Here is a 23,546-nt window from a genome sequence, read left to right on the forward strand (position 1 = left end):
AAATGTCATTATGAACTAATGAATTTCAACAAATTTAATGGTTTTAATCTTAGTGGTGCTCGAAATGGCTCCTGAGTCCTTTAACATAACTGTAACATCCTTGGTTTCTGCTATAAGATGAAGGAGATCTATCCTGTACATTTCTGGTCCAAACCTGAAATAAGCTATTTCTCCAAGGAGCCCTGATTCTTCTAATGGGAAATGATACCTAGAAACCATAATCTGGGCACTACGAGTAGTGATCACTACTAGGCTGATTAGTGGTTATGAATTTTTGTGGACATTGCTAGGAAATAAGCATATTTTCTAAAGAGAAACAGATCATGAGATCATACTGATGTTTTCAAATTTAGGATGACTGCGATATTACTAAACAGCTGTATTTTTATATCTCTTGTCACTCATGCTAAAAATTTCAGTTCCTATTGCTAAAAAAGGAACAGGCTCAAAATGATGTCAATTGCCCCCAACCCTGCAAACCAAGACTTAACTGTAGTTTTCAGTTAAGTCACACCCAGGAATATGACCATCACCCAGGTAATTTGGAATTACCTTATCAGTGACAGTAATAGTAAACTCCAAGACAGACCTCTGCCCCTCCCCTACAGAAAGATGACCTTGTTGGAAAGAGTCCTTTTTGTTTATGCCCTTCCTTGTCCCATTCCCTTACAGCCTTTTAAAAAAACCTTCTATTTTGTAGAGTTCCTTGAAGCTCCTTTCTATTTGCTAAAGGGGTACTGTCCCCATTCATGATCACTGGACAAACAAACCCAGTAAGATCTTCAAATTTATTCTGTTGAATTTTTTTTTAACACTATTGACAATTATTATTTGCTCTTCATTAAATAACAAACATAATAGCTTCATTCCAATATTAGAGGATGCACTTCTCACAAGGCATGCATGATTTTTTTTAAGTTTATTTATTTTGAGAGAGAGCGAGAGAGCACGCAGAGCCTAATGCGGGACTGGATCTCATGAACCGTGAAATCATGACCTGAGCCATTATCAAGAGTCAGACGCTTAACTGACTGGAGCCACCCAGGCACCCTGATTTTCTGTTTTAAAAGTCACCACTCTGTGTATTTGTCCTTACAACCAGTTACATAGTGAGGTGAGATTCATTTCATTTCGCTTTTTGTAAAGGGAATTTTCGTTTAATTTTGTTTTCTGATCATAAAAAGTATTTTTAAGTCTCCAAAGACAAATTGGTAAAATAAAGTACACTTAGGTAGCCTTCTTTGTCCCCAACCCTTAAATAAGTGTCCTCTAAAACAGCGTAAGTATATTTTCTTTTTTCAAAATTTATTTATTTTTGAGAAAAAGAGAGAGAGAGAGAGAGAGAGAGAGCGCGCGCACACGTGTGTGCATGGAGGAGGGGCCGAGAGGAGAGACAGGATCTGAAGGCTCCACACTGACAGCAGGGAGCTGGATGCAGGGCTTGAACTCACAAACTTGAGATCAGGACCTGAGCCAAAGTCAGACACTTAACCGACTGAATCACCCAGGCACCTCTCTTGTTTCTTCTGAAAGTATAGCTTTAATATGGGGAAAAAATTATTTTTCTCTAAAACACTAAGGAAATCAATTTAGGTGAAATATTCAAAGTTTAGTATTCCCAAATTTCTTTGCATACCCATAACAAATGGGAACTTAACCATGCCTTTACTTTAACTATCCTTATTTATCCAGCTTTAGCCAGGTTACTCTGAGCTCTCTTTTAGTCCTTGGGCCTGCTGAGTCCAGTTGTAGCAAGAATCCTGACAAGTCTGTTTTTAGAGAAGACCTCACCCTCTGTATGTGATCCAATTCCTGACCTCCACCTTTGGTATCTGATCGTCATGGGCTGCTTTTCAGCAAGAATCCTGTCAAGTCAATTTAGCAGGAATCCCCTGCCCTTGACGTCTCCTCTTAGTATACTATCCACTGACACCTCCTCCCATTCGTGTTGTTGGCTAAATATCCGAAAGTGTCTGCTGTATTAGGCTTGGAGCCCAGTCTCTTTCCCCTACTCAGTCTTGACATCTATCGCAACAGACCTAAATAAAGTCTTCCTTATGATTTTAACAGGTATCAGAATAATTTTTCTTTAACAACTAAACCTCCAAGTACAGTATACTAATTCACCATGTTAATTTCCCTTAGCAGACTTTACTAAAACCAGCATATCAGATTCCATCTCAAATCAATCGAGAAAAGATAGATTATCTTGAAAAGTAAGCTGTACCTTTACATCAATACTTTATATAAAAGTAATCATATCAATTTTCTATCTTATACTGCAAATTTAAATTCAAAAGATAATACCATAAAAATAAGACAAGAGTTGTTTAAAAAAATAATCTTGGACTAGCAAACTTCAAAACATCATTAAAAATAAAGAAACTTAGAAAAATGGAACACCTTTATAACACAAAAGAAAACTGGCAAAATACAGATAGCTGGCAGAAAAATAAAAAGAGCCAATGTACAAGGAGGCAGTCTCACTAAAGAGGTACAGTGATTTTATTTTTAATTATTTATTTATTTAAAGTAGGATCCATGTCCAAAGTGGGGCTTGAAGTCACAACCCTGAGATTAAGAGCTGCATGCCAACCAGGCACCCCAAGAACAATAATTTTTATTTGACCATCAAAGATTTAAGAAACATCAGGGTTTGTGGGAAAGAGGTAAGACAGGCTCTTTGGAGGGCAGTATCCACTAAAATTACCAACGCAAACAGACCTTTTACACAGCAATTTCATACACAGCAATTACATACACAGCAATTATCCTACAAAAATACTCATATTTGCAAAAGACTATTATCACTGTTTTTTTAACAGCCAAAAGCTGGGAATAACCAGTGACCATCCACAGAAAACTGATTAAACGGTAATACAGTCGTCATTATAAAGAGACGCAGTTATGTGAAAAGATGGTCCTTATCAATTTGCAGCTTGAACTAGTTCTAGTTTTTGTACAACAAACCCATACACACACCAACCAAACTGGTGTATGGTACAGGTGTGTTCACAAAGGTATAAAAAGATACACACCAAACAAATTCAGTGTAAAAATTATTACAAATACCCAACAGTACAAATCTCCAGGCCATGTAGATGGAGTTGTTTTCCTTTGTCATTTAACTCCTCCACAATAAAAATGAGGTGGTTTAGAGTTTGGTTAGTTGAACTGTAGTATAAAAAAGAAGATACTCATTTGCTGTCAGGCCTACCATTACCACCAGAAAAATTTAAGGTGACTCACTCACCTATTGAATCAGTACTCTCTCTTCCTACCATTCATGAAAAAAATTTGTTTTATGAATAAAATTAGGACATAATGTTCTCATGTTGAGAACAGACTAAAATGTTCTACTAAAACCAGTAAAATCCTGAAGTCCAATGGATAAACTTCACTATAAAGAATATCATGTTCCAAAGCAGCAAATTAACATTATTAATTATCAGCATAGGATAACAATTCATTTGGAATAGACTACTTTTATATGCCAGTGAGATAAAAATCTCTTAGATATAATTTTTCAAGTTTTTATTTATTTAAGTAATCTCTACTCCCAATGTGGGGTAGAACTCACAACCTTGAGATCAAGAGTCACATGCTCTTCTGACTGAACCAGGCAGGCACCCCCAAATCTCTTAGATATTTTACTTTGCAGGGATTTTCTCTATGAACAACATCCTGTTTGTGGAACGAAAACCTTTTCAGTTACAAATAAAGCCTCTAAGTTTGGAAGAGTACTCCCCCTCCAACACTTTTTAAAAAAAGTATTTATATATTTGTTTAAGTAACCTTTGTACCCACTATGGGGCTCAAACTCATGACCCCCAAGATCCAGAGTCACAGGCTCTACCAACTGAGCCAGGCCATCTCCGCAAGAGTACTTTCTTCTTAGTTGATCTCAAGAAACAACATCTACATTTCTTTATCAGCAACTGCTCTATAGGTAAGTTTGCCTGAATCATACCAACTCACTTCAACTTTAAAATTTTCAACTTTAATATTTTCTTAAAAGCATTATTTTTCTTTCTAGATATGACTTTTAAAAGCACACATGTGTACACTGTCTTAATGTTCTAACTACCATATGTGTAGTTATAGAAACACGAAGATTCAGACAACCTTAAAGTTTGCGAATGTTCATCTGGGACCGAAGGGGGTATGACATAGACTTATACACATATAAATTGGTTAAACGATTTCAATTTTCTGATTTTGAGAATGCACTGCAGTTTAAAAAAAATGTAACTACTAGAGAAAATTGAGTGAAGAGTATGTGAGACCTCTTTGAACTATCTTTGTAACTTCCTGTGCATCATTATTATTTTGAAATAAAAAGTTTGGGGAAAAATGTGCCCATGAAATTTAGGGGCTTTCTTCGGGTAATGCTACTTATTATCTTTTCCTTTCTGGTCACACTACAGAACAGACTGACATACAGTGATTTGGGTTTTCCTTAAGATACGAAGTAAGAAGGGTGTTTTATGGTCTATTTGTAGCATAAATATGTGCATTTCTTTGCCAATTTATTCATCCCTCCTGCTGATAACAACAGTTTGATTAACTTTGGAAAAGCATCCTTTTCTGTCATTCTGGTAGGTCTGTCGATCAAGGGATCATACAGCTTAGCCAAAGTGTAGCAAGAGACCCAAGCCCGGCCAATGAGACTTTTTCTGGACATCTGAAATCTTTTTTTTTTTTTTTAATTTTTTTTTTTAAATGTTTGTTTATTTTTGAAGGAGAGAGAGACAGAGTGTGAGGGGCGGGGAGGAGCAGAGAGAGAAGGAGACACAGAATCTGAAGCAGGCTCCAGGCTCCAAGCTGTCAGCGCAGAGCCCAATGTGGGGCTCGAACTCACAAACCGTGAGATCATGACCTGAGCTGAAGTTGGACGCTCAACTGACTGAGCCACCTAGGTGCTCCTGGACATCTGAAATCTTGAAGAGAGAAATGCAAGGAGACAGCATCTTGAGGAGGCTGTTAAATTCTGTTACCTAGGTCCCCAGGTACTGAACTGCCTAGATATTTCTAAGTGATCTATTTTCTGACTGAGCCACCCAGTCACCCCAATGGCATATAACTTTGTACAACATCTGTAAATTTTTCTCTAAGTTTGGTATATGCAAAACTATTATTGTACAGTGGTGAGTTTTGATGAGCCCTTAGTGAAGTCTGAAATAAGATATATAATACATCGTCTCTTCCTCCCTGATTGTAGTCATCAGAACTCTTTATTATTCCAAACTAAAATACGGTTAGGGGCGCCTGGGTGGCTTAGTCAGTTAAGCGTCTGACTTCAGCTCAGGTCATGATCTTACAGCTCGTAAGTTCTGTGAGTTCGTTTGAACTCACAACATTGGGGTCTGTGCTGACAGCTCAGAGCCTGGAGCCTGCTTTGGATTCTGTGTCTCCCTCTCGCTCTGTCCCTCCCTTGCTCTCTCTCTCTCACAAAAATAAATACTAAAAAAAATTAAAAATAAACAAAATAAAAAGCACTTAAAGACTATTAACAAAAATAATCTACAATAATTACAATATAGACAAGTATCTGACACCGTGCTCTCTGCTTTACAGGCATTGTCTCATTTCATCCTTGCAACAACTCTGTGAGGGATAGTGGTATTATCCCTCACTTTATATATAAGGAGTCAGTCTTACAAGTTCAGTAGCTTGTGCAAGATCACAAAATTGCACCTCTCACAAACAGGATTTTAAAGTAGGTCTCTTTTTTTAAGTCTAAAGCCAATGTTGTGTAAACTATTCCTGTTTGAAAATCCTCCTCCTTTAACCTTTAGCGGTATGCAGACTCTTCAACTAGAATAGGCAAATAATAGAAACTTCCACTTTGATATAGATTTCAAGGTTTTTTGTTTTTTGAATTGCTACACAACTGTTTTTTGCGGGATGAGATATATAACACTTCATTTAGAATCTAAGAAGCATCTCAAGTATGTCCAAAACAGAATTTCTGATCTCATCTCCTACCATTTCTGAGTGCCTCCCACAGTTTAATAAGCAACAATGTGCTTTCAGACTCCTTTCTTCATCTTCACTCTACAAAGCTGATGTGCATGCAAACTGCTCATTTGTGTGCTATATAGTGTCTTTGTACCCCAGACCCCACTCACCATGATGACCTAAAGCAGATTTTCAATCTCAACATCTGAAGATGCAGGTGAAATGTTAGGCCTGTCACAAGCAATTCATACAATACAGCTTTCTGATGATTTCAGTTTTATAAATGTCACATGGATTCAAAATATCCTTCTATCAAACCTCACTCTCATACACCTCCTTACTGATTTTTTTTTTTTAATTCTACCCCTAACGTGGGGCTGAAACTCACAACCCTGAGATCAAGAGTAACATGCCCTTCCAAATGAGCCAGCCAGGCTCTGCTCTCCTTCCTCCCTCCCCATTTTTCTTTCTTTCTTTCTTTCTTTCTTTCTTTCTTTCTTTCTTTCTTTCTTTCTTCCTTTCTTTCTTTCTTTTCTTTCTAAGTGAAAGAAAGGGGTAGAACTCCAGCTATCCCCAAATTCACTGCACCATTACGCATGTAAGACCCTATGAGATCATGTTCTATATCCACTGCTTATGTGGCAGTGGAGACAAGTTTAAGCACCACTGACCTAAAGAAAAACTCTATGTACCCCAATGACTTACAAGTAACATGGACCTATATACACTAATAGCTACTGTCCATTCTTCTATCCCAAAAGATCCCAGAGGTGCTCATGGGCTTTAGGCCCTACACAGAATTCTTAGAAGTATTTTAGTGGTGAATCTTTTGAAAATTACTATGTAGAGCTCTATTTTTTGCAATTTCCCAAAGACAAAGTATACTGTGGCAAAACAGAAGTTTAGCATTATACTTGCTGAGAAACAGTAACAAGAACGTTCCTGCTGAAATGGTAACTATATTGAACAGTAACTGTCAAGTAGTAGTGATGTCTGTCCCAACAGTTCCAAATGTGCAGTGATACCAGACTGTTTCCTAACCACATGTGACTGTGGACTACAACTGTGGCAGCCAATGTATCAGTCTGCAACCTTAGTTTATTAGCTTCATCATCCGACTAGATGAGTAATTAGAACCACCTCAGGTTATCCTTTTGTCAATGTCATTATAGGATTACCAGAAACAAGTTACTTCTGGCAGATATTTGTTACAAGCTATTATAGTCCCATTGAACACTGTAAAATAAATACGATATACTGTATGTAAAATATTTAATAAAACTTCAGATTATACACTAAATAAAAAAAATCAGAAATAGCTACATTCAAAAACTTCATTGTGTCTTTTTTTTTTTAATTTACGAATATTTTCCCAAACTATTACTTAGAAATTGGTTATCGGTAAAACAGTACTGTCTATGAACTCTTCACGTATCTGTCAAGATCCTAGGCTTACCAAATGCTAAAAAGATTATTTCAACAAGTATTAAACTACCATCACCTCATGATTTCCCTGCAACTGTTCCAGTTCTTAGAGATCCAACCAGCTCCTACACAGTCTATAAAACTATAAGCTATCAGATGATAAATATAAAATATAAATTCCCGGTGAAGGTCAGAAGGGGATGCATTCTTTTTTTCCCCCTCCTTTCCAAGTTGTTATTTAGATTCCAGTTAGTTAACAGAGGGTGATGCATTCTTAATTTCAGCCATAAACTTACCTTAAAAAACAAAGGTAGAAGTTGAAGTTGTTCTGTGACAGCTGTAGAGAAGGATCTTCCGGCACTAGCCATCAGCCATTTCAATACTATTTGAAAACACACACAGAATCAGTCTTTGCTATATAGTCAGAGAGCAAAAAGTAGAATAATATTGTAGTGCTGGTGTCAGAGAGTCACTCTGATAACTCCGGTAACTAACTCTTCAATACTAAGAAAGAGATCATCTACGTTACTTCATAAATTAGACACTCACTAATCAGCATGATGACAGGAACCACAATAATGGGTGTCAACCAACTAGGGTACCAAAGCCACTTTCAAAAAATGAATCAGCAAAATTATTAATAACCTACTAAGTAGCAACACCAACTACAAATTAAAACTAGCCTTCATTAATTTTCATGCAGTAAAAGTGATAACTAAGTTAGTTGTTTATACTTAGGATGCTTGAAAAAATTTTAAATATAAAAATAACAAGACACCTCCGATAACCAAGACAATTTTGAAAAAGAACAAAGTTAGAGGATTCGCACTTCCAGATTTCAAAACTTACTAGTAACTACAGTATTCAAAATAGTGTGGCACTGACATAAGGACAGACATATAGACCAGTGGAATAAACTAGAGAGTCTAGAAGCCCTCACACATATGGCTAATTTTCAGTAAGAGTGCCATATTCAATAAAGAAATGAGTCTTTTCAACAAATGGTGCCAGGAAACTGGGTACCCATCAACAAAAGAATGAAGTTGACCCTCACCTTACACCATATACAAAAATTAACTCAGAGTGGATTAAAGATCTAAACTTAAGAACTATAAGTACAAAACTCTTAAAAAAAACTTAAAGGAAAAACTTCATGACATTGGATTTGGCAATGATTTCTTGGATATGATACCAAAAACAAAGACAACAAAAGGGAAAATAGATAAATTAAAAACATCAAAATTAAAAACTTTTGTACATCAAAGGATACTAATATTAGACAGTAAAAAGACAAACCACTGATTGAGAAAATATTTGCAAATCATATTATGAGATAAGGGGTTGATATCCAGAATATATAAAGGTCTCCAACTCAATAACAAAATTAATAACCTAGTCCAAACATGAGCAAAGGACTTGAAGAGACATTTCTCCAAAGATTAAAAAAAAAAAAGGGGGGGGGGGAACTAGCAAATAAAAAGATGTTTAACTACTGATCATTAGGGAAACACATCAAAACCACAGGGTTATCTTTTTCACATTCATCTGGATAGTTATAAGTCACAAAAACAGAAAACAAGTATTGGCATGAGCATGAAAAAAATGCAACCCTCTTGCAGTGCTTGCTGGTAGGAATAGAAAAAGGTGCAGCCAGAAGAAAAGAGCTTGGTTGCTCTTAAAAATTAAGTCAAACATAGAATTACCATATGGTCCAGCAATTCCACTTCCAATATCTCAAAGAATTGAAAACAGGGACTCAAAACAGATACCCATACAATACTGCTCACAGCAGCATTATTCACAGTAGCCAAAAGGCACAAATAGCCTACATGTCCCTCAACAGATAAATGGATAAATACTGAAAACACTATGCAAAGTTAAAAAAAAACAGGCATAAAAGGACAAATATTGTATGATTCCACTTATATGAAGTACCTAGAATAGGCAAATTCAGAGACCGAGTGGAATGGTGGCTGCCAGGGCAACGGGAGGGTGGGAACAAGAATTTACAGATAGGAATATAGGGTGCAGAGCTTCAGTTCTGCAAGATGAAGTAATGGAAATGGACTAAGGCAATGGTTGTACAACAACGTGAATGTATTTGATGCCACCAAACTGTAAATTTTATATTATGTATGTTTTACCAAGGTAAAAATAAGGGGGACGACAAAAGGATGATCTAAATAAATGTCTGTTTTGTTCTGTTCCCCCCACCCCCAGTTATAAATTGTCTGTTTTTAAGTGAGTTTCTATTAATTTTAGCCACTCACTAGTTTTCAAGAGTTTAATGCCTTGAGTTCGTTCATCTTCTTCACCAATTCCATTTTCTTCCATAACATGGTTCTGAATTTCTTCATCCACATCCATGAGGGGTTTCAGTTTGTCTAGAATTCGAGCGGTAAACTCAGGGACCCGAGGGGATGCTGTTGGTGCCGTGTTTGGCAAAGAAACATCTATCATAAATATGTAGGTCAGCACACTGTGAAATGAAATATGTACAATGAGAAGAAATCCCACATTATCAATAAAACTAAGGTTCAAAAGCGATGACCCAAGCAAAATAAATATTTGAATGATGACTCCTGTGAGAAAGTCTCTCGTGCTGTGCCTAGAATTTGGAGGCACTGAGAACCAGTCAAATGCTCACCTCTGGCTTATGAGCTCACTGCTGTCATGTTTTACATGATGGCCTCCTGTCTAGTGTCCCAAACACAATACATAACACAACTTGAAAAAGAGTACCATGGAATTCAATATAACATAACCAGTACTATGAGACGCTAAAATTTAATTTAAAAAAAGAACTCAAGAAGTATACCATACCACAGAGAAAATAATACCTACCTTCCTATTCTTTCCCTAACATTTTTGTAAACCTGGGTGAGTTTGGGTTCCAAGTACTTCAGTAGTCTGTGCAATAGCTCCGGCACTCTCCACTCTTGCTGGGCAAGGCCACCTTGCAGCACATAGAGTCGACTAGAATTAAAGCACAGGACAGTCGTGTTAGACCCTGTCCCTGCCTTTCCATATGACAGTATAGATTAATGGAGTCTAGACCCTACTTCAAATTGTTTCATTTTCTTACCTAATAAATAATAAAATGGACAATTCAAAACAGCACCTTTATGAAGATTTTATTACTTTTACTGCATCATTTTCTCTGTATTCTCATTTCATCTCCACTACTACATAATCAAAAGAAATACTGACTTGAGAATATGAATTGATTTCTAAGCATCAGAATATTCCCCATTAAATAGTAATAGCAACAAATTGTTATTCTTGTTAACAAGATTACCTAGATTTCCTTCTCTAGTCTACTAATTTTTTCCAGCTCCTTATATCCCACACCAAGAATACTTTTCCTTGAAAGGATTACTCTGTTCTTTCCTAATAAGAAAGAGTGAAAAAAGAGAGGATGTGATGAAGAAGTTAGTGTTGTCATGGCATAAAAAAGCGGCCCCAAAAGAAAAGATCTGACAGCGGAGATGGCTGAATCTAAATTTTGTTTGAATTGCTCAGGTTGCCTCCATTTCTACTTCTTCCCAGCTGGAGAAATAACTCTACTTAGTGTCATAAGTTGTACTGAACTGGATCATTCATCTCTCACAAGAAAACAGTTACATCATCTAGCCTTTAGGAGTATAGACAGTTCACTTCCATTTACACATCAAGAGCAAAGCTGTTATCTTTTGTTGCAAAATCTTTTGTTAACCTTGTAAGTTTTCTTTTTATTTACCATGCATCTACAAAGGATCCTCCTTCACCACTCAATGGTGATTCCAACAGTAGCTCAAAGAGCCAATGAAGTTTCCGGGGATCTCTGCTTTCCTGTGTTGAAAACATAAAATAACAATAAAAAGAGGGGTCCTACAATTTTCTATATATACCAGATCCTGTTAGTTTAAAAAATTTTCTTTTTAAGTTTATTTATTTGAGAGAGAGAGAGAGAGAGAGAGCGAGCGAGCATGTACATGAGCAGGGAAAGGGCAGAAAGAGAGAATCCCAAGCAGGCCCTATACTGTCAGCACGGAGCCTGACGCAGGGTTCAAACCCACGAACTGTGAGATCATGACCTAAGCTGAAACCAGTAGGTGGACGCTTAACCACTGAGCCTCCCAGGTGCCCCTGGATCCTGTTATTTTAGCAGTATTATAAATAAATACAAGTATGAGGGGAGAAAATCAAACTAAAACTCATAGGTTAGTCAAATCCAAATATAGCTCATGTTAGAAAGACTAATAGTAAGAAAACTGTTCTTAGCTAAATGGATTGTCTTTAAATCAAAGTTTACAAGCTAGGGACATATTTAGTGTGGAAAGTAACATCTATATAACCTTGTATCATCTGGCTTTTAGTATATGTAAGTCACATTTCCAGATATATGATACAATTTGCCATTTAATCTAAGAATGCGTTACCATGACAAAGAAGATGTAATTAATAATCACTTAAGAATTATCACTCAAGGTTTATTTGAAAGGCTAAACAGCCATCTTTAATTATGTTAGATGACAAAAACATGAAGAAAAATTTCAAGACTCAGGAGATATAATGAGATTTCACAGGTTTTAAGAAAGGGCATGAAATAGTTTGAATAGATCAGTTAGACACAAAAAGAAGCAGAACTTACACAGGATGTCGCTATACAAGTTCCCCAGTCATTGTAAGTTTCTACTGTAATGTTGGACAGTGCTGTTCTAAGCAGAGGGCAAAGAAGCTCCCAAAGCTTCTCCACCTACTCAAAACGAAATACATGGAGAAAAGTTAATGACATACTCAGAACATTTCTTTTCAACCATCTTTCCCTACCTAGAAATACACACAGACACATGATCTGATACTTATTTAAATTATTTCTTAGAACACCCATAATCCAGGAAAAGTAACTTCACCATGTTATCATCATAAATACCCATGTATAAAAGTGAACTATTCAGAAAAGAGGAGACACCTTTTATGGTTCCTTACAATATCTCATACTACTGAAAAGCTTCCTTTTAAAAATCTTGAGTAACATAGTACACTGGACTGAAACAAAACCTCTTTTTTCTAAGTTTCGTATACTTATCGAGGTCACTTGATTAAGTCCTAATATGAGAAGCAACGACTTTTTAATACAATTCAGTATTAGCCTGAAGTATAATCTTCAAGTTCCAAGTTTTAGATTACTATAAAAAGCCTTTTAAAAGTGCTCTTATACAGAGACTGCAAATACATGTGTATAGATGCTTCTCACAGGTTACTGAGAATACAAATCACCTTGAGATCTTGATAAAATGCAGATTCTGATTCATTAGATCAAGGTGAGACCTGAGATCCTACTTTTCTAACAAGCTCCAGAGTGATGCCCATGCTGTAGGTCCAGGGACTGCACTTTAGTCAAAAGGACCTACATAGGACAAATGGGGAGGGAGGGATTGGGATAAAATTTCCAGTGGTAGCATCAGGCATTGAGGTGGCGGTGGGAGGGCGGGGAAAGCTGTACCGTGAACAACTAATAAAGAAAGGAGATGTGCTCTGGAAAAGAGGTAACTACAAAATGACAGAGACAGGATGACAAGGATATGTATGACATGTTTAAATAAAACTGTTCCATGATATGTGAACAAGAAAAAGGCAATATTACAAATTCCAAAAAGTATGCGTAATTAAGTCTGCCAAAACCAGCAGCTGCGTCTCTTCCTTGAGGAAATGGTGGCCTGCCTTGTATTTTGGCATTCTGGATATTTTCAATCTAGTCCATCTTGCTAAGAAACTGACCTTAGGGTAGGTGTATAAAACTAAATCTATCAATTAAAAAGAGGGATACTTAAAAAAAGGATGTCAGACTCAGACTGTAAGACTAAATGAGTGATGCAGAGATGAGCAAGAAGGCTAAGAGAAAGGATTTTTTTAAAAAATGTTTATTTATTACTCTTGAGAGAGAGGAAGTATGTGTGCGCGAATGTGCACTCGCAAGCCAGGGAGAGGCAGAGAGAGAAGGAGAGAATCTGAAGCAGACTCCACGCTCTCAGTGCAGAGCCCAATGTGGGCCTGGATCCAACAACCCTGGGATCATGACCTGAGCTGAAATCAAGTTGGACACTTAACTGACTGAGCTGCCCAGGAGCCCCTAAGAGAAAGGAATTAATGAGAAGCTAGAGAACGCCTCATAAGGGGAGAAGCCCATGCCCGGCACACATGACGCAATGCAATAACATAGGACCAGTATCAGGATCTTCCCATTTTTCAAGAGTAATTGAAATCTTTATTTAGGGTTCTTCCCCTAGTGATGGCAAATAATTCAAATTCCAAAAGATAATGAATGTTGCCCTTACACCACTAGTTTGTGATCTATACTCAAAAGCAATATGGAATTTGAACGCTTCATATTTTCAGTATTAATATTTACTGTGTTGGGAACTGCTACATAAGTGGGTATTACAGCTTTAACAGGGAATGTGCTGCACAAATACATCACCTTTTCAAATGTCCAATGCTTAGAACCTCTGATTAAACCAGCTATAATTTCTGCAACACATCGCTGGGTGCTTTCATGTGAATCTGCAACCAAACGTTCTAAATGGGGCTTCAGAATTGGCAGAAACGCATCATCAAAATTTCTGAATATGCCCTATAAAAACAACAACAACAAAAAGTTCTTCAGTGTTCAAATGACTCCATTATAATGATAATATGCTTGTGTTTATTTACATTACTACTGTGGTTATAAAACCCCAAGTGTTCTTCCCTTTAGAAATGCTTTAACAATCGCTTCTCAGCCTTTTGGCTAACATCAAGTGTAGAAATGCTTTACCAATGTCTAGAAATTAAAATAAAAACTGTTACTTTACATACCGCATTAAAATATAATGAATGAAATCAAAATCACTAACTTTTCTGACCTTAAAAGTATCACACACCTCAAAAAACTCAAATGAACATCAAATGCATATAGTCTTGTGGGTTTCTCCTTAGGCTGCTAATTACAAATATTAGAGATAAATATTAAAGGCTTTTCTTAAAAACTCCTAGACTTTAAGCTAAGATCACTATGACTGGGGTAACTTCCAGAGCCATTTAAAAAAATTTTTTTTAATATTTATTTATTTTTGAGACAGAGAGAGACAGAGCATGAACGGGGGAGGGGCAGAGAGAGACGGAGACACAGAATCGGAAGCAGGCTCCAGGCTCCGGGCCATCAGCCCAGAGCCTGACGCGGGGCTCGAACTCACGGACCACGAGATCGTGACCTGAGCTGAAGTCGGACGCTCAACCGACTGAGCCACCCAGGCGCCCCTTCCAGAGCCATTTTAGATGAAGACGGCAGATGGCCAAACTCAACTGTGACTTTAAAACTTATGAACCAACAAACTGATAGTCACTAAGCTTTATGAAGAAGGATATTAAATAACACATTTACCTTAAAGAGGCAAAAACGGCGAGGATTAAACTTATCTTTTCCTTTTCTGTCTTCTAAAGATAGAAAAGTAATTAACTGTTCAACAAATTTAGGATCAGAAAAATGATCAAATATAATCTGTTCAGCCTATAAAGTTAAAAAAAAAAAAAACACAACATTCAGGGTTTAAGATCTATTTAAAAACAGGATTCTGAAACATCAAAATTCAATTGTAAAGTTTTAATTATCAACAGTAGGCTGTTATTTTTGTTGTAAAGAGTTTTTACTTCTCATAGAGGCTTTCTACAACCAAAATAATATCATCAGCTAGAAATGCTAAATCCGTAATAGTTTACTTTTCCTTCAGACCTTCAAGTTTGAATTCCATAATCAGGCTGCTTGTGAAATGAAGACAGAGCTATTGTGCCTTCTGGTGTATAATTTAGGAAAACCCCCCAAACTATAAACCAGACCCCAACAAATTATTTCCATTATTTATAAAACATCACAAGTTAAAAGGTAAACTTTGTTGAATTATAAAATAAAAGCTAGGGGCACCTGCCTGGCTCAGTCAGTAAAGCCTGGGACTCTTGATCTCAGGATCATGAGTTCAAACCTCACATTAAACACAGTGCTTACTTAAAAAAAAAAAAAAAAAAAAAAAAAAAAAAGCTACATCATTAACTTACTTGAGAAACACATTAACTTACAAGTCTTTAACCAACTTTCAAAATGGTGGAGAAATAAGCTTTATGAAAACAAAGGGGTTTCAACTTAAATCTGCAAACATCTAATTACTGAGTATCCAGCATTTATATGCAATAAAAAATTAAAAGCCAAACAAATAAACAAAAACCCACCTAAAAACCAGGCATTATCTTTGCCCTCAAGAAGCTTCTTACCACACAGAACTGATACAAGCAACATGCAGATAACTATATAAAGCAGTACCCAGGTAAACTGGGGTAGTAACACGAGAGTAACCTTAAATACAAAGACTTTTGTCAATAGGCCCTAACAGAATGGGGAGTACATGTTTATCAGTGTTTACCTAGTGATATCCTGAAATACACTGAACTCAGTTTGAAAACAAATCAGAAGCCCAAAGTAAGATTCATGTGAACTGGGTAAGTGTTTACACACAGTAAAAATGGAATGCTTACCTCTGTCAAATCTTCCCTGCTTCTACCCAGCTTAGGCTGCTCTTCCACACCAGCATAAACAACCATATTCCTACACAGTAAGAGTTGATTTTGTAATACATATAGAAAAAATAGTAGAGCTTCATAGAGAGCATTAGAAGGCACTTTTAATGAACTCTAAATCAGATGCTAAGTTTGGGGGTATAAGTACATCGCTAACAATCTTGGCCTTAAAAATCTATCTGGTCACTGTGTGACATTAAGTCCTTGGAGCCAACAATAAGAATAAGTATTTCTCTGGGCTGGTTCAGGCATATGTAATAGTGATTGGTAAGAATATAATTTAGAGCAGCTATTAACAACTCCTTAGATGCATAAGGGTGGGACTAAGAAGGCTAAGGGTTTCAGTGGAAAGATAAAGAAAAAGGCAGGACTGAGGCATACATAGCATTAGTAGGAGCAAAAGAAAAAGAAGAAGGAAGAAGAAAAAAGAAAGAGATTGTGTGTTTTTGGTGGCATGTACCTCTACCTGCTTTAAGTGCCTCTGAATCTCTCCAAACATCCAAAATGATAAAACAAATTATATCCTAGATAAGCTGTTTAACGATGTACATGGCAAGCTGCCACTTACTGCGGCCAGGTGTAGTATCCCCAGTGAGTTTTTTCCACAAAGCAGCTTGACTCCCATTCTTTTTTGGTTCTCGGTATACTTTTGCTATCATAATGCAACCAATGATTATCAGGCCTATCACCAGCAAGAATTTGGGTAGGTTTAGAATATCCACCTTAAGAAAGAGACAATTACATCTGATAAACTTAAAAATAAAATAAAATGAATAAAAATGCATGCAATAATGATTCTCAACTTTTAATCAATACTACTAGTGTGACTCTGTCTTCATAACAAGATTACCAAACTTCGCTCAAGGCAAGACCACATATATAGGAGGCATTACCCATTAATGGGATAATTACGGGGGGGGGGGGGGGGGGGTAGAGGATTAAGTATGATACATACTTCAGCCCTTTTACCAAAATTTAAAGGATTAATTTTGTTAAAACCTTTTAGATTTGAATTATTTTCACGCTTAAAGAGCTCAAAGAATCCCCATATATTCTTCACCCAGATGCCCCAAATTGTAACATTTTACCATGTGTAGTTTGACATTCTTTCTATACATGCACATTTTTTGGACCCATTAAATATTCATTTACTATGGGACCTACAAACATGTGTCAAATGAGGATAAAACAAGATTAGTAGTAGGGAGTGTAATGAAAGTCTTTCCCACGTTTAGTAAACACCACTTTACAGTGTTCCCCCAAAAAGATGGTGGTGCATAAATACACTCCCCTCCCAAAGATGGGGTGGGAGAGGACTAAAGACAGCTGTCCGAATGTCACAGAAGCTCTCAGGGATAGAAAAAATGTGGTAGCCAGAGGAGTAGAAATGACATCTTTCTTTCTAAAACCAAGTTAATTCATTATTTTTTCTGCGCACCATTCTCATTAGATTACTATTCAGAAAATCTGATAATATAGTAAGGAATAAAGAAAAAAATTAACCTTGCCTCTAATCCTACCACCCACAGAGAAACACTTAACATAGTGATACATTAATGATAATGGTATTTGGTAATTAATGTTATTTTAAGTCTGTGAAACACAGTTTGATAAATAACTAGTATAACTGCCTGGTTGGTTAGATAAATAAGTAGATAACATGTTTGTGGACAGTATGCAAAAGGTACATATTATTATGAAGATATAGAGTCCATCTATTTTTTTTAAGGTGTATTTATTTCTTTTTGTAGTAATCTTTACACCCAAGGTGGGGCTCGAACTCATAACCCCAAGATCAAGAGTCACATGTTCTTCCTACTGAGGCAGCCAGGTGCCCCAGAATCCATCTTTTTTTTTTTTTTTTTTTAAAGCTTATTTATATATTTTGAGAGAGAGAGAGAGACAGCATATTAATTACATTTGGTAGTACTTACCCATTTCATAAGGATTGATGGTCAGCTTTTTGTGGGTTCTTTTGAGCTGCTTAAGAATACCAGCCACAGCTGAGATTGCCATCTAAAAAGAAACAGGTAAGGTACATGTATCAACATTTTAAAATCTCTTGAATAGGGGCGCCTGGGTGGCTCAGTCGGTTGAGCGGCCGACTTCGGCTCAGGTCATGATCTCACAGTCCGTGAGTTCAAGCCCCACGTCGGGTTCTGTGCTGACAGCTCAGAGCCTGGAGCCTGTTTCGGATTCTGTGTCTCCCTCTCTCTGACCCTCCCCCGTTCATGCTCTGTCTCTGTCTCAAAAATAAATAAACGTTAAAAAAAAATTAAAAAAAAAAAATAAATAAAAATAAAATAAAATCTCTTGAATAGTTAGCTGCCTGTCTTGATCAAAGCAGAGGCTGGATTCTGCTTCTTTCAAAAGCAGGTAAATGCCTCATCTGTTGACATCTGGCAGCACAGCCATGTGAGTGCTAAATGTGAGTGGGAATGAGTCACTGAACGTTCTTACTTTCACCTGTGCTAGTCTGCCTAGGAAACTTCCATACTTTCTTTGTTAAACCAATATCTGCTCATACTTCAAATCTTAGCCGAGACATTTCTTCTTGAAGGTCTTTCTCTAATGCACCTGGCTGGGTCAGCCCCATTATATACTCCACCTCTAATACTTTGTGAATAAAACCAAAAAGTTGTATCCTCAGGTATCTTTCCCTTCCTGTAAGACTTCATACCTGTCATTAATTTTTCAAAATCAGTATTTCTCATGAATCTATAAATTTGTTCCCTACTATATCCCCAGTGTTGAAATGCACATTGCCTGAACATGTCCTCATATATTTGTTGGATAAAAAATTATCATCCCCGGGGCGCCTGTGTGGCTCAGTCGGTTGAATGTCCAACTTCGGCTCAGGTCATGATCTCACGGTTCGTGAGTTCGAGCCCTGCGTCAGGCTCTGTGCTGACAGCTTAGAGCCTGGAGCCTGCTTCTGATTCTGTGTCTCCCTCTCTCTCTGTCTCTCTCCCCCTCATGCTCTCTTTCTCTCAAAAATAAATAAATGTTAATTTTTTTTTTTTTTTAAATAATTATCATCCCTGAACCAACAATGATAAATTTCAAATCAATACACTTCAAGGCAAAGTGTCTTGGGAAGACTTTAAGAGCTTCAGGTGAGGTAAAAATTCTCAAACCCAAGACTACAGTTACAATAGAGTACCTTTCGGACTACAATCGCATCATGGTTGAGATTCTCAACAAAAAAACGTATGGCACGAAGAGGTAACACTCGGTCATCTCTCAAGAGTAGAGACAGAAGCCCAATGCCTATATGTTCAAATTTCCAAGGCCTAAAAAGAAGAGAGAAAAAAAAAAAAATCACAAAACATATCACTCCTAAAACCGTTTTTAAACTGTATTTGAAACATTGTAATTTTAAGTATCCTAAGAATTAAAATAAGTATAGTGATGAACACCACTCCTATCACTAGCCCCAAAGTTCACCTGTTACTTTTCTTTCAATTCATGAATCAGACTGTTATTTTTTCTGACACAGTCATTCACTGCTTTCAGGGAAGAAACCTCCTACAGTATTTAAGGTAAAAGCTTTGAGAACTTAAAAGAAAAGAAGAAGAAATTTTGTAGGCACCTAGGTGGCTCAGTACATCTGACCCCTGATTTTGGCTCAATCATGATCTCACTGGTTCATGAGTTCAAGCCCGGCATTGGGTTCTGTGCTGACAGCTCAGAGCCTGCTTGGGATTCTGTCTTCCTCTCTCTGCCCCTGCCCCCCTCACAAGTGCGTGCTCATTCTAAAATAAATAAACATTAAAAAAAAAAAAAAACTGGCGGGTGCCTGGGTGGCTCAGTCGGTTAAGCGTCCAACTTCGGCTCAGGTCATGATCTCATGGTTTCGTGGGTTCGAGCCCTGCATCGAGCTCTGTGCTGACAGCTCGGAGCCTGCAGCCTGCTTTAGATTCTGTGTCTCCCTCTCTCTCTGCTCCTTCCTGCCTTTGCGCACTCTCTCTCTCTCTCTCAAAATTAAACATTAAAAAAAAAAAATTTTGCACTTACAGATTTCTTTGCTCCACACCATCTAATAAAGTGTTTACCAAATTTTCATAGTTCCTTAAAAAAAATAAAAAAAAAAAAATTCAGGTGAGGTATTGTTTTAATACAGCACTAAGACGATCATCAAATAATGTAACATAATTCAAATTCTAGCCAAATTCACCATTCTCTTACATGCTATCACCAGATTATAAAAGGCATGGTGAGACTCAAGCCAGAATGAAAGCAGATGGGTGAAGAGAGATGGTGGGAAAAGACCACGAACAGCAGAGAGAAAACAACACAAAGCTCTAGGTACAACTGTTCCCAACAGATATTCAGAAGTAAACCTGTGAGTAGTAATCAATGTTAGAAGTGGTCTACCTATATGGTACTCTAGGTATACACAAGGTAGGCTATAATAGTTTATTCTTACGTAGGCATGTTAGAAAAAAATTAATACGCACAACCATAAGGCAAAGACAAAAATCAAGCTAGAAAGGCTCCCGCTTGAATGCTATCACTGAAGCACTGAACTGCTTGGGTTCCAGAAATCTAAAACCAGTCTTTTGAGATAATTTTAAGATGGTGTTTTCCACTTCTATAGCTAAAAGTAACACAGGGACCTTCACAAGAATTATTTCCTAACAGTCTGTATTTTTTTAGAATCAATGTGTAAATTTCATGAGGTATTCATGGTGCATCTATATTTCAGAAATACTTAAAACCAGCTGTCTTTAATGCCATCTATCTGGATAAAATAGGCATTCATAATTACCTCAGGGCATCAGCATTCTTTTCTTGTTGGCGTTTAAGTCCTTCTTTAATTTCTTCTGAACTAAGCATTATCTGGTTGGAAGAGGGGTTTTTTGATTGTTGAAGTAATTCTGCTATTTCAACACAGGACTTCGGGATCTTACAAAAAAGAAAAGCGAGGGGGAAAAGTGAGGTACTGATACATGCTACAACATGGACAAATCTTGACAACGTTATGCTCAGAGAGAGAAGCCAGATATGAAAGGCCACCTATCGTATGATTCCATTTTCATATAAATGATCTCCAGGGACTCCATATTAGTGATCTCCAAGGACTAGGAATGCTGGGGGAAGAGCAGTGACTACTCCTGGGTACAGGGTTTCTTTCTGAGTGATGACAGTGTTCTGAAATGAGAGTAGTGATGGTTGCAGAGCCCTGAGAATATACTGTTGTGAATATACAGTATGCTATTGTGTTAAGTTAAAACGGTGTATTTTTGTTATGTAAATTATGTATTAAAAAAAAAAAAAACCCAAAACTTTTTTTAAAGAAAGCATAAGCTGGGGAGCCTAGCTGGCTCAACCAGTAGAGCACACAACTCTTGATCTCCGTGTTTTGAGTTTGAGCCCACGCTGGGTGCAGAGATTACTTAAAAAAATAAAATCTTAAAAAAAAAAGAAAAACACATAATCTAATGACAGCTGCAAATAACAAGACTATGTTTTACAGGAAAGAAATATGTTTAGAGCAGTGGTTTTCTTTTTTTTTTTTTTTTAATTTTTTTTAATGTTTATTTCTGAGACAGACAGAGACACACCCTGAGTGAGGGAGGGGCAGAGAGAGAGGGAGACACAGAATCAGAAGCAGGCTCCAGGCTCTGAGCTGCCAGCACAGAGCCCGACACGGGGCTCGAACTCACAAACCATGAGATCATGACCTGAGTCAAAGTCAGTCTCTCAACCTACTGAGCCACCCAGGCGCCCCTAGAGCAGTGGTTTTCAAACCAAAGGATGGATGTCAAACACAATTACTTTAGAGAAGAAGGCAATTCATCTGCACTCACACCACTTTTATCCACCCTCAGTTATGATGGGTGTATACATATGTACCTGCTATATCTCTCCATATGAGCACCACTGAAATTGATAGCCTTCCTCAGGTGTCAAATCATCCAATTTTAATTTTCATCACTATAAATGATGAACCCTCTGATCAAACTTATGTGACTTTGACTATTAAGAGTGACCTTCTAAAATATAATCAACTCTGAAAAAACGAGCCCATGCATATACAAAGAATAATGGTAAATTCAACAGTGTAATAACCTTTTGTTGCCTCTTGGAAGAAAAACGTCCTACCTGTCTCCTGGCCATGCTCCAAATTCACACTCCACCCTGCTACCTACCATAATGATTACTGAGTACAAAAAGGAAACAGAAAGCAAATGTTAATTTCCACTAAAATCTGAATTAAAAAAATGGTTTTTGCTTACTGAGAAGTCCAAGCCAATTGTTTCATATTGCCGATGTATCTTTTCTGCAAGATCATCAAATAGTCTCACTATTGATGGTTTTTCCAGGGACATCGCTTTGCTAAGCCCAGAAGAAACAATTGCTGGCCACGTTTGTACAATACAGTCCCAATCATGAAGGTTTGCCAAACATACACCACTGTGATTTCCAAGGAGACAATACAAGGCACCCTGCAGGAAAAAATAATTAATATGGGAAGTAAGAGCACCGTTTAGCTGTAGCCAATTCACCTATGAGTTGTTTTTAAATTTACTACTATTTAAGTGTCTGATACTGGTTGGTAAAATAGGTTCACACACTTAACATGTTACTTTTAGAAACTTGAACTTGACCTTTAATTCGCATTCAGTAATATTTTCCCTAAATCATGTAGTAGAGGATTAGCTCAAAGAATAGCTATTAGTAAGATAACACAGAAATGTAAAGCTGTTGTTTTTAAAGATAGAGCTTCCGTTCCAATTCTCTTCTACTACAATTATATCACGGAGACCATAAAATATGCCACTCTTAGCACTTTAGGGCATGTCTGGAATAATTTCTAAAATCTGGTTGTGATGTATTTTAAGTATATAAAAACTAGGTTACTTAATTATACTGTGTACTTTTTACTCACAGACGCTGAATTAATCAGAATGATTCTGATGACACGAGGTACCCTTTTCAAAGATACCCCATTTTCATGAAAAGAGCTATTATGTTATTTTCTGAACATTCATCCTAACTCCATTCTGATCTGGCTTATTACCCACCATGTGCTCTACTCCTCTTTACAGGTTCTCATAGGTCACTGGTAATTTGGTTTTACTGACCTAATAGACATTTTTCACTCTTGGTCTTACTTGATCTACCTGATTTTGTCCCTTTAAGCTGCTCCCAACATGGTGGACAATGTACCACTCTACGAGTTAGACATTCCACAGTACTCCTGAATGCTACATCTACATCAGAGGTCAGCAAACTTTTTCTCTAAGGGGTTAACAGTAAATAGTTGGCCATATGGTCTCTGTCACAACTATGCCATTGTAGTGTGAAAGCAGCCACAGACATGACATGACTGTGTTCCAATGCAACTTTACTTATCAAAGCTACCAACTGAGCCCAAGCTATGGTTTGTTGACTGGTATTATAAGCCAACATCAAGGAACACGTAAAGCTGTAATCTTAACTCCCTCCGGAAAGCAAATGATCTGCTGAGTCTCTCTTCTCTCAGGGAAAGATCTCCCCGTGGCTTCTGCAACCTCTCGCTTCTTAGTATCTTTCGGATCTTTCCTTCCTTGGTTACCTCTTCT

General features: G+C 37.2%; 1 protein-coding gene across 3 annotated transcripts in view; it reads right to left on the minus strand.

The window, feature by feature from the left end:
• PSME4 (proteasome activator subunit 4) overlaps positions 1-23,546 on the minus strand; it is a 98,774-nt gene that overhangs the window by 9,697 nt on the left and 65,531 nt on the right. For all 3 annotated transcript variants that reach the window (XM_042932270.1, XM_042932269.1, XM_042932271.1), the window contains 14 exons: positions 22,218-22,427; positions 20,747-20,883; positions 19,993-20,046; positions 19,139-19,268; positions 17,910-17,991; positions 16,544-16,697; positions 15,934-16,003; positions 14,792-14,917; positions 13,850-14,002; positions 12,020-12,124; positions 11,126-11,217; positions 10,231-10,362; positions 9,657-9,865; positions 7,683-7,768 (listed from right to left, as the gene is read on the minus strand). In XM_042932270.1, the coding sequence (XP_042788204.1) occupies positions 7,683-7,768; positions 9,657-9,865; positions 10,231-10,362; positions 11,126-11,217; positions 12,020-12,124; positions 13,850-14,002; positions 14,792-14,917; positions 15,934-16,003; positions 16,544-16,697; positions 17,910-17,991; positions 19,139-19,268; positions 19,993-20,046; positions 20,747-20,883; positions 22,218-22,427 (1,740 nt within the window). The remainder of the gene's footprint in view (positions 1-7,682; positions 7,769-9,656; positions 9,866-10,230; positions 10,363-11,125; positions 11,218-12,019; positions 12,125-13,849; positions 14,003-14,791; positions 14,918-15,933; positions 16,004-16,543; positions 16,698-17,909; positions 17,992-19,138; positions 19,269-19,992; positions 20,047-20,746; positions 20,884-22,217; positions 22,428-23,546) is intronic.

The sequence above is a fragment of the Panthera leo genome, chromosome A3 (assembly GCF_018350215.1).
Source record: "Panthera leo isolate Ple1 chromosome A3, P.leo_Ple1_pat1.1, whole genome shotgun sequence".
Classification (NCBI taxonomy): Eukaryota; Metazoa; Chordata; class Mammalia; order Carnivora; family Felidae; genus Panthera; species Panthera leo.